Source organism: Betta splendens, chromosome 2 (assembly GCF_900634795.4).
Source record: "Betta splendens chromosome 2, fBetSpl5.4, whole genome shotgun sequence".
NCBI lineage: Eukaryota > Metazoa > Chordata > Actinopteri > Anabantiformes > Osphronemidae > Betta > Betta splendens.
In genome coordinates, this window is record NC_040882.2 from 9,509,679 (window position 1) to 9,526,976 (window position 17,298).

At 43.0% G+C, this 17,298-nt stretch overlaps 2 protein-coding genes across 7 annotated transcripts in view; both read right to left on the reverse strand.

The window, feature by feature from the left end:
• nbeal1 (neurobeachin-like 1) overlaps positions 1-9,674 on the reverse strand; it is a 33,628-nt gene extending 23,954 nt beyond the window's left edge. For all 3 annotated transcript variants that reach the window (XM_055513224.1, XM_029143054.3, XM_029143053.3), the window contains exons 1-5: positions 9,523-9,674; positions 8,666-9,025; positions 1,671-1,762; positions 308-469; positions 92-173 (exon numbers count right to left, since the gene is read on the reverse strand). In XM_055513224.1, coding sequence (XP_055369199.1) covers positions 92-173; positions 308-469; positions 1,671-1,762; positions 8,666-8,716 — 387 coding nt within the window. In that variant the 5' untranslated portion in view covers positions 8,717-9,025; positions 9,523-9,674. The remainder of the gene's footprint in view (positions 1-91; positions 174-307; positions 470-1,670; positions 1,763-8,665; positions 9,026-9,522) is intronic.
• A 1,638-nt stretch (positions 9,675-11,312) lies between these two features.
• Positions 11,313-17,282, reverse strand: stradb (STE20 related adaptor beta). 4 transcript variants are annotated; one of them, XM_055502913.1, is made up of 13 exons: positions 17,091-17,282; positions 16,511-16,627; positions 16,305-16,371; positions 15,620-15,700; positions 14,481-14,583; positions 14,213-14,334; positions 14,019-14,127; positions 13,775-13,898; positions 13,514-13,685; positions 13,170-13,274; positions 12,832-13,088; positions 12,696-12,738; positions 11,313-12,618 (listed from the first exon to the last, which is right to left on the reverse strand). In XM_055502913.1, the coding sequence occupies exons 3-13, from the start codon at positions 16,314-16,316 to the stop codon at positions 12,460-12,462; spliced, it is 1,287 nt and encodes a 428-aa protein (XP_055358888.1). In that variant the 5' UTR covers positions 16,317-16,371; positions 16,511-16,627; positions 17,091-17,282; the 3' UTR covers positions 11,313-12,459. The 4 variants fall into 4 exon arrangements, with proteins under 4 accessions (XP_055358888.1, XP_028983780.1, XP_055358894.1 ...); XM_029127947.3 differs by having other exon boundaries at positions 11,313-12,584; positions 17,091-17,277; XM_055502919.1 differs by lacking the exon at positions 16,305-16,371 and having other exon boundaries at positions 11,313-12,584; positions 17,091-17,278.
• Positions 17,283-17,298: the final 16 nt, after the last annotated feature.

The window sequence follows — 17,298 nt, forward strand, 5'->3', positions numbered from 1 at the left end:
ACCAAGCAAACCCACTTATACCCACTATAAGGGGGAATGTAGGTCTTAAAATAGTCTTAAACCAGTGTAAACAAAAAGGGAGGAGTCAGACCTGCTGAATATACAGTGTTGTCATAGTGATGATGTGATTGATGTATGAGCAAGTGCCGATCTCCTCCACATTGGACAGGTTCCTTTGGAAACATTTAATAAAAGATGCAAAGTTCAAGTGATGTCACAAACCGCTGTAATCCATAACGCAATCAACAAAGCAACACGATTCACAGAACACATTTAAAAACCACTGGGGCATGTTTGCTATCCTGACCTGCAGATGATGATGAGGAACTTCAGTAGCAGCAGAGCCAGGTTTTGCTGTTCGGGCTCCAGACCATCAGAGGCTTTCTGGACGCACTGCAGCAGCTGGTGGCGCAAAACCTGCAGGATGTTGTCCGGGAGGAGAGACAACACTGGGGGGACCTCCTCTGGCCTGGAGACACAGATGTAAGGGCAAGGACAATTTGATCTATTTGAAAAGGGCAAACACTGGCAGTTCATTCGAAAGGTCTACTGCACAACGGCCTTGAATGCATCCTTTTCATAGGGAGGTTTATCATTGAGGCGCTGCGGCACTCAATACAAGAACAACGTGAAGGAGTAGACCCTGTTCTGCATTCACTCAATCACACACACATGCCTGGTGCAGCATGTGTGCTGCACCGAGAGACTCAGTGAGAGAGGAGGACAGATGTGGCATCCGCAGAAGAAGGGGAGGAGACGGAAGGGGGAGGGAAACGAAATGGTGAAATAACAAAAGGCAGAGTGACAGAGCAAGGAGGAGGGCGACAGGAGTCAGAGAGGATGGAGGGAAAAGAGACAGAAAGGAAGTGACAGACAGAATGAGAAATGACAAGCTTAACAAATCCAGCGGAGCCACCCACATTTTTTCACCCTGCTCCACCCGTGCACGCGTGCGTCCGTCTGTCACACCGTGACTTCCAGGAACTTTTCTGTGATGTCCATGAAATCACACGTGGCAGGACAGCAGGACAGTGTCCATGCTCTTAAGTTTACTAGCCCAGGATTAGCAAACCATACGCTATCAGAGGAATTAATTAGACAGTCAGTGTCTACAGTTAATTACATTAAGTGCAACGGCTGCACCAAGTGGAAGCAGAGATTTAGTGAACAGCCATTCCCACCGCTTTCAGCAACCGAAGCTAAGTTTCTGCTACACTGAGTAATGACGCTGCATTGGTTTGCTTTGCTTAGTGTATCCAATGCCTTACTCCAGTGAACCTTTGTGACACTTCATCGTGATCCTATGTATGTACAAACAAGCTAATGTGGCATTAAGACATTGTGTTAGGAAAAAGAAAGTGTCAAAAATAATCAGTTTCAGCCCAGTTCAACTGATGTACATCAAGAGTTTGTGGAAAATATATTGAAAAGCAAAACTACAGATTGAATCAGACTATTTTTTTGTAATAATATACTGTAACATCAAACCCAGAACATCATTGAATTGGAGGCATCACAGATCATTAATATGCAGACTCCACTATGAGACAGATGGGACATCTTCAACAGACTGACAGAGGGCTGGGTGGGTCGTGTCACAGTTCTGGATAATTACAGAGTCAGTCTTGGTTTTGATAATGATTTAGAACAGCTCTGTTTGCAAGATTTACCGGGAAGGTGGCTTTTCGAAATCCACGTCCAGATCTCGCTCGTAGGAGCTGATAAAAATCTCCAGCCATAGCTTCAGGTAGTCTGGATCCCTCTGATGGAGCAGGAAAGAAGAGAAGAGCAATAAAAGAGAAAAGGTCAGAGGGAAGAGAGAAACAAGGGTAAATAAACAAACAAACATGATGGTTGCGGACATGGGTAAAATGTAAAATTGGTTTGCAGCTGACAGGAGTTATTGTGTGTATGTAAAGTCCTTTGTGACTTCTTCACTCAAACAACAACAACAGGCCACAATTGTTATATATCTGTAATTCAGAGTGACAATGACAAACATCAGACACTCCCTTCCAATGCTCAGGGCAACGTTTTCATGACTTCGAGGGCTTGGATCCTTGAATCAAAACTACAGTCTGACATGTTTATTTCTGAGTCAGATAAACTGTTGTGACTGCCGCACTTCATGGTATGTAGCACGTTCAATGCCTTGGACAAGCCTCTGTGCTAACACGGCATCTAACACAGGAGAACGCGTCTTATCTGCAGAGGGCGTGGACAGAAACATGCACCTGTTGCGGTGGAAAACAGGCTTGGCCGCATTCTGAGGGGAGCGCTGGTAAACAGCAGGCTAATGGACATTTCCTGAATACCTGGAGCAGTGCCCGGTTACGGCATGGGATGGCAACACCAGCCACGGAGGAGGACCGGGCTCAGGCTTTCAGGTTGAAGCACAGTCGCTACTGTACAATCCTCCCAGCCCACCGTAACATACACAGAGAACCAAAGTAAGGGAGCCGTGGTAGAAAACCAGAAAACTGCTTAAGAGGAAACATCTGGCTCCATAAAGATAATAAAGCATTAGTGCTTACAGTATATGGCTCAAAAAAAAAAGACTAATGGTGTAAAATAATGCTTCCTTTTATAACCATCATTATTGCAGTATGTGACAATAAACTAAGCAATGATTCAGTTTTATGCCACACTTGTTAAACAGTAACCAACAGGGCAAGATGATTCATTTATACATGTACATCATTTATTTATTATCACATCGTATAACAATCATTACTTTTATTCCCGTCATTTCAGTGTCCAGTGATTGTTTAGTTTCATTCAATTAAACTGTTGCAATCAACACATCTGAACTAAGACAAAACAAATAGCTGAAAGCAACATATAGTTAGGTGTTACTATGACATAATCTAACTGATGGGTGTGTGCTGTAATTATATTTACCTGCTGTAGAAGTAGGACAGCAACCATTTTCATTACACGGTATTTAATTATTAAGTGTAAGTCACAATAAACTGGCAAACCACAAAGCTGCAACCAGGGGATGTTTTCTTTTGTGCATAACTAATTTGATGAAATGACCAATTGTGAACTAATCATTTGAGTCATGCAGGCATCTGGATGACTGCAGCTCATCATTAATTCAGCGGACCCTGCCACGGTGACTTTGAGCCATCTGCAGTGAGCAATCAGTGCCTGTAATTAATTCTATGCCAATGCATTCAATATCGCAGGGTGCTTTGTGAAAAATTTTAACAACACTTGTATTGAGCCAAACTACTAAGCTTTCAAAACAAGAACTTTATTTATATGGAACAAAACTTTATAAAAAGGTCAAGTATTATTATTATTATTATTATTATTATTATTATTATTATTATTATTGTTATTGTTATTATTATTATTATTATTATTATTATTATTATACGAAGGAGGATGACAAAAGGAGAAAATGTTAAAACATTATTTAGGTAGAATGCTACTGTTACTACACAAGGTGATATTCATTCAAATGTTAAAGGCTGCATTACACTTGGACACAGGATGCACCTGAAAGCATGAAAGAAAATCCCCCAGAAGTAAACTTTCCCTTTATGCTACTTCTGAAAAGTGACAGAAAGCACAGATCTGAGTTTAAAAGTAGAAAAAAACAAGGCAAGTGGAAAGAATTGGTTTTCTCAGCAGCAGCACCATCTGGCTAATGATTGGGAAAGGGGTTTGAGAGCCTGACTGCTTCTGTCTGCGTGTCAGAATGGGAATCAGCCAGAATGAAGCAGGCAGCCAGCGCTCTGCAATTCCTACTGAAGTCATCAGAACAGTCCCAAGACGCTGGCTTCTGTTACGTTTGCGTGTGAGAGAGAGAGAATGAATAACAGCCATTCTGCTGGGAGAACATGGCATGCCGTCTGTGTGTGCCTATTTTGTCTCATGTTACGTTAAATGCCTGACTCACTCACAGCAGTGAGAAAACCCCATTTATTTAAGCTGACTGATACTGACTGATGGTTACTCTGCAGCACTACTCTATTGTCTACACATACTGTACATGTGAATGCCACAGAAAATTTGGAGATGCCAATTTAATGATTTAAGCTGGCAGCTTCCCCCTCAGGTGACTAAGACTGCAAGTAGAACTAACGAAATTATGTGCGTGTAAGAACGTCCTCTTTTAGGAGGCGACCTGGGAGCACAGACGCCCATTGAGGGTTTGGACTGTGGCAAGGAGGGACACACCCTGGTCTCCACGGATCTGTTTATGACCTAAATTCACAAGCAGAAATCCTAACAAGAGTCACCTTGTCCCAGGTTTCACAATCATCCTTTCTAAACCATTAACATTCTATGAGGTCATCACATGCTTGTCCCACACATATATCCATTATTATATTAGGCCGTGTGCCAAGCCATTACCTCACATTCCTCATGAATCTGACCTCTGGAATCCAATAAGGTCACCAGCAACACACAGGCTCGTGTGAGTCTCAAAAGGTGACGGGGCTGTTACTTAGCCAAAATTTTAGATTGACATCATAAAAGTCAGTAGTTGGTATTAGTGAAGACTGCTAACATGCTACGTTAATCAAACTAATTCATTTGGTCGTTTACTACTACTATATAATACTCCCACAATCCCTGTATCATGTCATCATCTATCTTTCTATGCCATCCCACATTAATTCAATGGGATGCAGGTAGAGCAATCAGATGACTGGTTTGATCTATTATGCAGCACTGGCTCACAGTGAGCGGCTCAGCCAGTCCTCCACCCCCCCCCCAGACAGGCGTGGTCGGGTGGCTGCTCCAGGAGGCTGCTTGCTTATTTTAGGTGGCAGTGGGGAACCCGGTTTCGGTGGAAGTGGCATCGAGTCACTGAGGCCACAAAAGGTCCCCTCCCTGCACACTGTGGTCACTTCTTTCTGCACCGCGGCCCTACATCACTGACTATCAGTCATAGACAACTCCTTGCCATGACGTCGCTGCTAGGGGTGTATTTATAGAAACTGATGGGAGGGGTTAAGAGCACGAGGCATGTCTGACACACAATGTCAATGACATCAGTGTTTTTGCAGAGATATTCATAGCGCTGGAGGAAAATGAGAAGCAAGGGAGCAATGAAATGAAATGGGGAGAAGCGTGAAAGAGAAGTAGCCTGAGGGAGCAAACTTTGCACAGCAGCGCATAAGCAAAATCTGGAGGGTGTGTATTCAAGGAAGTGTGCAACTACACGTGTGTATGACAACAGAGATCAGACTGGAGCCGGCAAACGAGCAGCAAAGCTAGGAAAAGACCTGAGTAATCTGCTCGAGCAAATATGTGAAAGCGTGGCACTTTCTCCTCCTCCGTCACAGAGTTATACCGTTCAGCTTTATACACCCCCCCCCCTTCCCATAAGTGCAGGGGTTTATGCAAATTACAGTTATTTCTGTGTACAGACAAAAAGCGAATCACTATGCAAAACTAGGTGGGGTGGCATCAGTCAGGACAACGGTTCTGAGAGAGTCAAGCAGAAAGCTGTGGTGTGTAGGGAGGTTTCAGCAATATGATGCCCCTTGCTGCTGAGGCATGTTCCCTGTGGTTGGGAATTAAAAGGGCTTTTCTGCAGCAGACAAGGGCTTTAAGGAAGTAAATTGGCATTGTTCACACATGAACTGCTAAACCCTCCACTTTCTCTGTAGAGCCCTTCTGCACAACGCACGGGGTGTGTTTTTCTGCAGTGTACCAGTGGTAACCAGCTGCTTGAGGACAAGTCTCTGACATAAACAAATGCAAGGCAGTAAGAGGATAGCTGGTTATGCAACGGTCTTAGCTGCTGCCTGTGACCTCTACCCTCTCTACAACTAGGAGAACTGAGCTAGGGTCTGTGACTAGGGTTACAGAAGAATTGTTAAAATACATACAGTAGATTTCAACCCTACTGATGCCCTTTCTAAATAACAGCTAGTTGCTTCAAACATGAGGGGGACTGGATTCAAAACTAAAAGCTGAGCTGAAATATTTTTACAAATGTGCTTTAAAACAGACAAAACACACATTGTAGCACTAAGTGGCATCTTCCTTTATTATGACGAATGTAAGGCACTGGGCTTGTACAATGAGTGTTCTTTATACCCCTATGAAATCTAACAGTCACATGACAACACTAGTCATTTCCCTTAGCTGGGAGAACCACTCACCACTTAGCTGGATTAACAAATCATAATGATAAGGATGTGGCTTCCCAATCTGACAAAGAGGGAGACATAAAAATCCCCAACGCCAAAAGTGTGAAGCAAGATGCAAAAACGATCACGTTCCTGTTGTGAAACATTGTCTGTTTTCTGTAACTCACTAACAAGCAACAATATTTACATCACAATTCAGCAGCTGTGTGGAGGTGCATAAGTTTCTTATATCCCCCGATGTGTGACTGTTCAGAATTACTGTACATATAACCATGTGTGTAAGGAGACAGCAGATCTATTTCCCAGGAACAACATTTATTTTGAGTTCATTGAGCTCTTAATGTGTTATCATTAGGAGCGAACAAGATATCTGACTTTGATTAGCATATATTAGCAGTCCCCAGGCAGTGATGACTTGATCAAGACAACATAAATATAATGTGGAGTATAACCTATTTTTTCTCCATCTAAAATAAACAGATGAACTAGTTTAATCAAAATAGCATTTCCAATTAATCTCCTCAGGTTTTTTTTCCAGATAAGAGCTCCAGTTCACATCATCAGCATCCTCAACACTGGCTTTGACACCACAGCTGCTTAGCAATGTCTGACCTCAACAACATGTGAACAGCTGCAACTTTTGGCAGGAACACTCACACGCCATCATAAAGCAAACACACAAAAAAATAATTATATGTCAATTATATATATATATATATATATATATATATATATATATATATATATATATTATATATATATATATATATATATATATATATATATATATATATATAAAGCCTAAGGCATTAACTGAAGCATACAAATGCTGCCTGGTGCCTGTAATGGGTGACCGCAAGGGGAATGACAATGACCTTTAGAGATAAGAAATCAGTGGGTCTGACAGGTCCACATCAGGTTGCAGAACAGGACAAGCTGGTTTTCCATATGAGCCTCAGGGCTGTGTGTACAGTACAGACTTCTACTGTTAACAGCATACTGAGTGTTGTCAATCATTACACAGACATGAGGAAGAGACTTGGTCAAACACTTCCTGAGTGCAGAAAACAAGTAAAATGTTTGTTACTTTAGGTTGAGAAAGGGAGGTGGAGGCCGAGGTTGGTTGTGGAACAATTAATTCTCCTGTGGGACACTGGGGTCTCAGGGCCCACATACAAACATTCCTCATCTGATTTAGGCCACGTGACTGCAGGTTCTCCTTACAACCAGCATATCCTGGCAACTCTCGCAAGTACACACAAATAGCGAAGGGACACCCCGCTGGCTGAACCTGGTTTTTCAGCTGCTGGGGGAAGTGAGGCGTGCTACACATATATATTTAAATGCCTCTTTCTCCGAGTCACTTTGGTCTCATGTGGAGAGAAATATTGGCCCACAGGGCTCTGGATCACAGCCAGGACGAAATGAAATGATCCTTCCTCACAGTTTAGAGATCGGTAAATGCAAATACACCCTCCAGCTAGACCAAATGCAATGCGTTTCACAAGAGACTGTCACAACCATGTGAGCAGGATGGCTACACACTTTTGTTACAAATCCTAATGCAATATCCCAGCACTGGTAATGGATATTTTATTCCTCTCAACAAGTGCTTTACTTCTACAGTAAGGGTGAGGATTAATGGATGTCATATCCTAACAAAAAAGGCTTTGCTGTCATAAGATTTCAGAGGCTGTGGTGTGTGTGTTACTGTGGGAAGCAAGTGTGTGATTGCAGCGGGGCTCACGTGAGGAGCGGCTCAGGAAGGCCATTTTGATTGGACGCGAGGACGTGCAGATGCTTTATCCCTGAGTGAATTAAATCTAGATGACTCTCTGCACATATCGGCCATTCACTCCTATTGTAAATGCAATTAACTTCGCCTTCTGACTGCAGCAGTACCCAGTGCATTATGAGACTTGATTTTTGCTAAATATCAGATATTACTAGGTCTGCACTGATACAGTACAGTGAAGTACCTCACCACAGCTCAAAAGAAACCATCTAGTAGACCAGACGTTCATTTAATCATTAATTCATCAGCCTAATGTGATGCTCACCAATAAATGCTTCAGGAACAACTAGCAGTTAACAGGGCTGTAATGGGTTAATGTGGCATCAAAAAATGTTTTCCATGCGATTTTAGAGGGCTTTTGCAGCCTAAACGCCTAATTATACAGTATGACATGAAAGGATGCCAAGTAGGGTGAACTGGGTCATTTAAGTTTCAAATTGCCTGCGTGCACATGCATCTGTATATATACACACTTCTGAACACAGTGTTTCAAAACATCCAGTAATTTTACACTTCTTAAATATAAATGTCAAGAGGGAATAACCTCTACACCTTGGAGCAAAGGAAATACCATCGCATTGTCCATTACATCACTCCTTGACATTTCCCTGGCTGTTGCACCAAAGATAAACAAGAGTGTGTGTGTGTGTGTGTGTGTGTGTGTGTGCGCGTGTGTGTGTGTGTGTGTGTGTGTGTGTGTGTGCGTGTGTGTGTGTGTGTGTGTGTGTGTGTGTGTGTGTATACACCCTACCTTGTTGCAGTAGAGCATCCAGACCTCGTACATTCTCTCGTTGGATGCCATGGTGCCAGTGAGGGGCACCCTCAGGCTGCGCTGTCCACGGAGGTCACTTCCCTGGCTGCTTCATGGTCTGCAGCGACGAGCTAAACCCCCCGCAGCTGGGTGTCACAGCAGCCCGACATCCGCGCAACACTTGACACTCCTTCCACGATGCAAAGCAAGAGCGACGCTACACGTGTCGTGGCGGAAACATCCCACAGATTATTCCATGGCGCGAGCGAGCTGTGGCGTCCCAGGGGGGACTCGGAGCAGCTGGGCCTTTACTTGCACTTCTCTGGGCCTTTCTTGGTGGTATTTCCAGCTGGGTAGAAACTATGAATGACACACACCCAGAGACAATTACACGCAACAGAGGCGTTTGTTGTCACAGCAAAAGTAATGACGAAACTATTCACCGCTCGCAGCAACAGAACGCCCCCGGAGACGGTAGCGTTGCTGCTCGTGCACTTTGAGCCGCTGTCCCGCTGGCTGCGGACGCAGAGCGACGGCGGCGGCGGCGGCGAGCCTCGCGGCAAAACACACACTTTTCAAAAACAACGCGTTCTGTCGCGGGCGTCGCGAATAGGCTACCGAACCAGCTGGCTCGCCCCAACGGGCTCCATCAGCCGAAGAAGCTAGTTTAAAGCTAGCTGTCAAAAGGGGACTAGTTGTGTTTCTGCCCAGCGTTTCTCCTCCTGCTGCTGCTCGCGTGACACAAACGTCTCGTCCTCGCGAGCCTGACCCGGCTACATGACTCTCACGGACAACAGTAAAGCTTGGAATGTCTCAGAAACAATGTTAAAGCCGTCGATAAACTGACTATCACTCACCTGTGTAACGAAAACCCCTACTGTCACTGAGGCCGTTCACAGAGTTGTGTTCAATTTGCCAAATTGCTGTCGACACCACGCAAACACCAACTTCCTGAATACGAGTAAAAATCTGCTTCACAATAAGAGTCCTCTCTCATATTGAATGTGAGAAAGCCAAAAATACAACACGAGTGCAGCAAATCAGAGACAGTTGTGTTTATTTTTGTCTGTTTATTTTGTTTTGATTGTAGTTTTGTGTTTTTGTTATGTTTTGCGGGAAAACACCAGTGCCAATTTACAAGAAAATTATAAATTATATTCAGGTCACTACCAATGTCACTGGTTTTAAATTACAAAACAAAAACTTTATCTAAGGTTGATAATGTTATGTTAAGTTGTTTATTAAGACTCATTTGGAAAAACATGTTTTACCCTCTTGACTTTGCGGTAAAATATAGACGAGGGTTTTATTTGGTAAAGCAACCGGATACGATGTAAAATGTAGAAACAGGCACAAAATAAGCATTCGATGGAACGAGTTTCTGTCCAGTTTAAATCACCTATGGCAACGTATATTCTCTTTTTATTAATTATGTATAAGGTGATATTGAAAAACAAAAACTGTATTTTCGTAATATACCACAATACTTTTTGTTTTTGCGACAGTTTTTCTCCTTTACGTTGTCGATGTGGACCTACGTGGTTGCTAAGTGCTGGGCTGGACCCGTTTGTGTTCTGTGTTCTGTTTCCACCTTGTGGAGCATTAAATATTTGCTACTTATCGCTGTAGCTTGCAGGCTGAATTATACAGGAGGTTGTAAAAATAAATTTAACCCATTGTATAATCCAATAAAAGTGGATTTATTTGGAGTTAAAATATAAACTTCCTTGTCAGCTGCCATGTGAAATGTATTTGGACATACTTTATACTCTTTTAATCATTTTTCAAACAAAACTATAATATTTAAATCATCAATGTTCAAAGGTTTTGAAGAAGAACAAAGTTTTGCAGGCTACAGTATTTTAGAACTTGCCTGGCCAACTGTGAGCCATTTCTGTAAGGTGGCGTTGCACCCATCATATTACACTAGCAGTGTAGCATTGTGCAGTTTTAGTTGGCTGTATTTCATATAAGTGAAAACTAAGCTGTCAAATAAATGTAGCAGAGTAATAACACAAGATAAACCAAAATATTCATCTTACTTTTTATGTTATGACCCACATGGTTCAGCAGGATTCTTGTGTTCAGACATCAATAACTATCATCCACGTGAGCCTGGTTCTGATGGAGGGCCATTTAGCGTTTTCCCTATTTGTTTTCAATAGTAAATCTGAAAACAGAAAAGCATCTTTTCCCATCTTTTAATTTGGTGGAGAAATCTGCTACAATAGATTTTCTGGCAAGACTGTTGACCAAGATCCTAATGGACTCAGGAAAAATTGGAATACACTAAACAGAGACTTTTTTGCCCCACATGTACCTTTACTTTTTTGGATTTTACTGACACATTAGGAAGGGCAAATCTTTCAAAAACCTACATCAGATAGAGGCACTTTGCCATCAACATGATGTTTAAGTAAAATAGATACAAGACAGTAAATCCATTAAGTCCAACAGGAAGTTAAAAAATCAATTTTATATATAATATATAATATATATATATATAATATATATATATATATATATAATATATCTCTCTCTATCTCCTCTCTCTCCTCTCTCTCTCATCTCTCTCTCTCTCTCTTCTTTTTTTTCTCTTCCGGTGTGTCATCTCCCTGTTTGTCTGTCTGTCCGTCCCCGTTTCTTATACAAAATACAACAAATCACAGTTACAGATGAGTCAGCATATTCAGGTTTCAATAAAACATAAAGGCGTTGCTGAATAAGTGGTCACAGAGCACAGCAGAAATCTTCTTTTGGAGAATCACAGAGGATCAGGTCAGGGAAGCTTTTTACCAACTGCCTCTGCTGAAGGAGTCAAACTCCTACATACAGTACTAGACACATCCTGCTGCCCACAGGCTCGTACTGTGAGCTCAGTCCGCCCCTTGTCACCTGGACTCAGGCAAGTACCTACAGTATGTGCTAATATGCTGTAAAAGACAATATACTGTATGAACACTGTGTGCATATATATTCAACTATACACCGACAATATATATACACATTTCAATGTGGCCCATCAGAAACCCTCTGGACAGGAAACCAGAATAATAATAGTTTTAGATCAAGGCAGTTAAGCAAAACATTTGGGAGCCCGTATTGACTTTAGATCAGATTTCTCATTAATAAAATGCAGATTTGCATTATAGATGAATATATATGCACCTAACCTAGCTTGGTTTTCAGTATGTACAGTACGACTACAGTATAACATTTAAAGGGAAACTCAACCCTCGCAGGTTGTACACTAAGGGGTTATTTACTTAGTACCTAGATATGTAGTGTTTTCACTTCACCTGTACATCTGGAGCAGAGGAACATGTGCAATAGTCACACAGGAAACTGTCATCATCATTAAAACGAGACATATGCTTTTTATCACCATTAGCTGTTTTTTTAGGAATATTTCAGTGGACTTAACCCTTAAGTTCTTGTTGTCTCCATTTTCAGAAGAAGTGCAAGACTTCTAATCTAACTGATGATAATAATATTTATATGGATTCATAATATACTGTATGATAAGAGCAGCTTCTTTGATCCAACACGTTCACAGTTGCTTCACTAAACCACAAACCAAACTCACATATGCATCAGACGAATATATAAAATAAACTAGAAATTATTTAAAAGGCTCAGAGTCTGGCTAATAATAATAATGACAATTATTTAATAATGACAAAAGTAAAGCACAGTAGAATTTGGCCTCATTGCTTTCCTTTGATTGTCTTGTTTAGCTCGCCAGCCTTGAGCTTGCTGGTTAGAAGTCCCACGCTGCATCAGGGGTGTCAGAGCTAGGTGATGTTGGAGAGTGGCAAGACGGGCCGGGGGGACAGGATACTGGAGGGTCCTCTGGGGTGGTGAGGGGCACTGCTGGGTACATGAGGCTGAGGAAAGAGTCTCTGGTGTGCCTCTTTACCTGTCACACAACAGAAAACAGACAGCAATGGAGCCTGCGAGCATTACAAACATAAGAAAATTCTGATAATTGATGATATTGTGATTATAATTTAAAATTAAGGAAACGGACCTGCTTAAAAAAAGCGTGGGTCAAAAGAGTAGATGCTGATGGTCTATAGAGAAAAAAAAACAGGTTATTTTCATTAAAGTGTGTGTCCTCAAAATATAGACAGCATATTTAATAAATCACATCTTAAAGCACTGACCTGCGATCAGGCTGCTGCTGGAGACACAGCTGGACCAGGTTGTGCAGAGTGGCAGAGTGGTTCTTGGGCCCAGGGCTCTGAGGTCGGTCGGTGGGAGGGGCAGTGGCGCTGTGCGTCAGGCTTCCGGTAACCACGCTCTCCCCGATGCCGGAGTCCACCCCGGACCGCGACACCTTCAGCCCTCCCAGCTCACCGAGCGGGAAAGGAGCCACGTCCAGGAGGCAGCAGTGGGAGCCGCGCAGCTTCTGGAGCAACATCTGGACAGAGGAATCCACACGGCGGGTTTAGGGAGATGCTTTGAAGCCACATATCTTTATAAAACAGAGAGTTTCCTTTACCTGAGTGGGAGGCATGTCCTGGAAAGGAACCCTCCCACTGACCAGCTCACAGGCAACGATACCCAAACTGTAGATATCTGACTTCACACCATATCCATGCAGATCCTACTGAGGACAAACCATGAGGACAGGACACAGAGAATCCATTAAATTAAGCCTGGAAAAGCACTGCTGCTGGTTTTGTTTGAAATACAATTCGTTGCATCCGGTGTAATGTGTCCGATATTTGTTGCTGATTTGACTCTTTTCAGTTTGTTTCTTTGCATAATTGCACAAACATCCTGTGCTATGAAGCTGAGTGCATGTCATGGGAAAGTACTTGACTGAATCCTGGGCGTTCTGACCTGTCGCAGCAGTTCAGGGCTGAGCCAGGGCAGCAGAGCCGGGCTGTGATGAGGCATGTCGAACACTGCTCTCATCCTCTTCCCATCGCGCATCATGCTGTAAACACTGTGGAGGCCTGAGAGGTAGACGTGCCCCTCCCCTGACAGCAGGATATGACTGGCCTTCACACCCCTGATGTAGGACGCAACACACGGGAGCAGAGAGATGTATAAACATACAATATTTGTATTTGTAATCCTAGTATGTTTTCTTTTTCTGACCGGTGAACATAGCCCATCCGGTGGAGGTATTCCAATGCCTTCAGCACGCCATAAAGCAGGTATGCTATGAGGGATTCACTCATGCCATCTGGGAAGTATGTCCTCAGCAAGGTGTCTGCAGAGCCTGCAGAGAAGTGGAAGGGGACTTAGGAGATTTGGACTGAAACATTTCCACAAAGTAACCTCCTCAAATGTCTTTTCTTTTTTGACCAACATAATCATCTCACTGAAAAAAGAAACTCACCATAAGCCATAAGTGGTGTAAGGACCCACAGCTGGCAGCAGGAGCTAAAGACCAGGCGAGAGCTGAGCAGGTTGGGATGGCGGAACAGCTTAGACAACAGAACCTCGTTCTGGAGATTGGAGCAAAAACATCTGCAAGAGGAGCTTTTGAAACAAATCCTTGTATTAAACATCTGTTGCTGAAGATTGACTCACCATGAGCTGCAGCAGCTCCTCCTCTGTGCACTCATCCAAGTTGGTCTGTTTGACAGCCACCAGCTGGCCGGTGGGGATGTGCCGCGCCATGTTCACTTGGCTCAGATTGTTGAATCCCCTTCCTGCAATGCAGCTCTTGTTAGATTTGATGGCAGCTTCAGCTCTATGCATCTTCTTTTAGTAGTTTTGAGTCTGTTCGAGTGTGTGTGTGTGTGTGTGTGTGTGTGTGTGTGTGTGTGTGTGTGTGTGTGTGTTGTGGTGTTCTCACCCAGCTCGGACAGTAGCTGGTAGTGGGCTGGCTCGGCCGACAGCCCTGTGATGTCATCGCCACCTGCCGGCCCTTGCAGAGTGTATTCAGAACCGTCAAAGCTCTGGAGGGACGCACACCCACATACATCCCACAAAAAAAGATTATACCATTGTTTGAAATCTGACAGAAGCGAACTCAGCCACTAATGCTGTATATTGGATTTTCTCCTGATAAAAGATACTGTATGCTATGACCTATGAAGAGGCACTAGAATCAGTTTAGATATGCTTATGGATAGACTGAACTACTGTGAGTAAATCTGTGAGTATGCAGGGACGAGGTGGATTTGATTTGACTGCAGAAAACACTATGGTGTTTTGAGTTATATTTGTGCTTTGAGTGTGTAAAATCCCATTTAGTTATGGTTTTTTCACAATAACAAATTATGGAGGATCATCACATTTCTGTTATCTCTCTAAACAGTTTATTCTGTAACCTTCCTAAAAACTCATCTTGCTGCAAAGTACCAAAGGTGTGCAGATGACATTGGGTAGGTAATGTGAAGGGGGACACATAGCCACCGGGGGGGGGGGGCATGATCACGCCGAGCAAATGGAGAGAGGGTGGATGCTTGCAGTTACAGTAAGGTGTGCAGACAGAGTTCTGGGACAGGAGAGAATGAATACAGTCGACATTCATTTCTTACTGTCCCAGCATTTTGTCTCTGACATAACATTAATAATTATTATCATTGAATTTATAATAATCTTTAAATCATGTGAGGGGGTTCTGCTTGAAAGGGGAACTCCAGTGACTTCACATTCCAAACATTTGCTCTCAAGGAGCTTTGTGTTTTCATTAAGCCTTCCCATTCCTAAAGTCTGATTATTACAATATTTCAGCCTAAGTCAGGCAGATTCTAATCATTGTTTTTTTAATCTCACTCCCATGAAGTTGGAGAACTTTATGGGAGTGAAACCCTAAATTTTAGAAGTAACCCTTTAGGGGTTTTCCAGCAGCTTTACAAGCGCCGGTCTTATTCTTACAGTCAATAACTTCAAATTCTTAAGGCTCCAGCCCCAGAAAGATGATTAAATGACCAGTGATGATATCATGGAACAGCTTGCCTCTGTGCTGACAGCATCTAGGCTACTGACCAGGAACTGGTGGCTGATGTCCTCATAGCGTTCCTCTATGTCCATGGGCTGGACCTGAGTGTGGGAGATGCAGGAACAGTCCTGGTGAAGGGGGGAGGAGCACAGGTGAGACATGCCCTGCGGGACGAGGAGGAGTGGGAGGAAACAGAGGGCTTGGAAGTGGAGGGTGAAGGTTGGTACACTGCCTCGGGTAAGATGAGAGGGTCAGGGACGAGGCAGAGAGGCAAGCATCAGGAAATAAGGGCTGTGAAGACACTCAGAGGGCATTTTATCGGAAGTGGTGAGCGAAGAGAGTATTAGAGTGATGGTAATAGAGGTAGCTGGATGACTGGTGGGTCCCAGGAGAGCAAGATGCAGTAAGAGATGCATACAGTACATAGTTTAATGTGTCCATTAGACATGAGATATGGACAATGTCAATACAGAGTTTACAATTTAAACTATGCATGTAAAGGCACCACTTCAAATGCAGTAAAAATAATACTACATTAGTAGCTTTCATATTTGCTGACGTCTTTGTAATAGACTGACTCAATTCATCATATCCCACCACAGAGGCACCAACACCAGACTACTGGTTCGTGACTTCACATCTCCTAGGTGACAATCCAGCGACACGCACCCAAGCGATAAAGCAAGGAAAAAAAGAATAACCAACAACACAAGAGCGGCGGGATATTCTTACCAAGAAAGACATGGAGTCCTTTTGGCGACGGTAAAATCACAGACTTCGACATTCATCGGCTCACAGGCTGCAGAGACGGAGCGCGGTGGAGGGAGACGGGAGGATGAAGCGGTGTAATATGAGACACACGGAGAATCCCACACTAGACTAGATAGCAGCCAGCATCCATCCACCCTCACCCATTCATCCAGCCGTCTGCCGCTTACCTGGCCGCATCTACTGATCTACAGATGGGAGGACGGGACGGGAAATTCACCAGCGGAGATCCCCGACTAATCCAAACGGTTTAGGCGTCAACATCTGAAGGAAAGCTGTAGTGTAGCCTAAAAAACAGTGTTTGGATATGAACCAGGGGGAGGTCTCTACGCTAAGTTCTGTCTGGTTTATTCATCAGTCTAATACTTCAATTGTTGGTTGTAGTCCAAGAACCATACCACTATTACAATAAAATGACCAAATTCACCTTCAAGGTTACAATAACTGGACCCCTTGTGTCGGGTCGGAACTGTTATTCGAATCAGTATTTATATGGTTACTTATTTTGCCTCCAAGTTTATAAATATGGTGTAATTATTCAATTAGAAATATTATTACACTGTGATTGTCATTATTTGCTACACAAAAACAATAGGAATCACGGACCTTTCCCATTTTGTAGCTGGACGTTTTTGTATCAGTAAATCGTCGTCTTTCTTACATTAAGTTAAGACAACATTAATAGCATTAGACTCAGTGAGTTCTATATGTTGCATTTGTTTAAAGACCCGCAATCAAGAGACTTCTCACCTTCTATCGCCACAAGCTCTTCGACGTAAACAAATGCAAAGCAAACCCTGCTATCTGAAACGACGTGTTTTTTATTAAGTTCATATTTTATCATCCTGTGTAAAATGATAAAGAGTTTGCCGTAAGTGACGCGTGTTCAGGTCCATATCCAACCGTAAACTATCCCAAGGAGATATTTTTTTCCTTTTTGACAGGACTTTTAATTTGA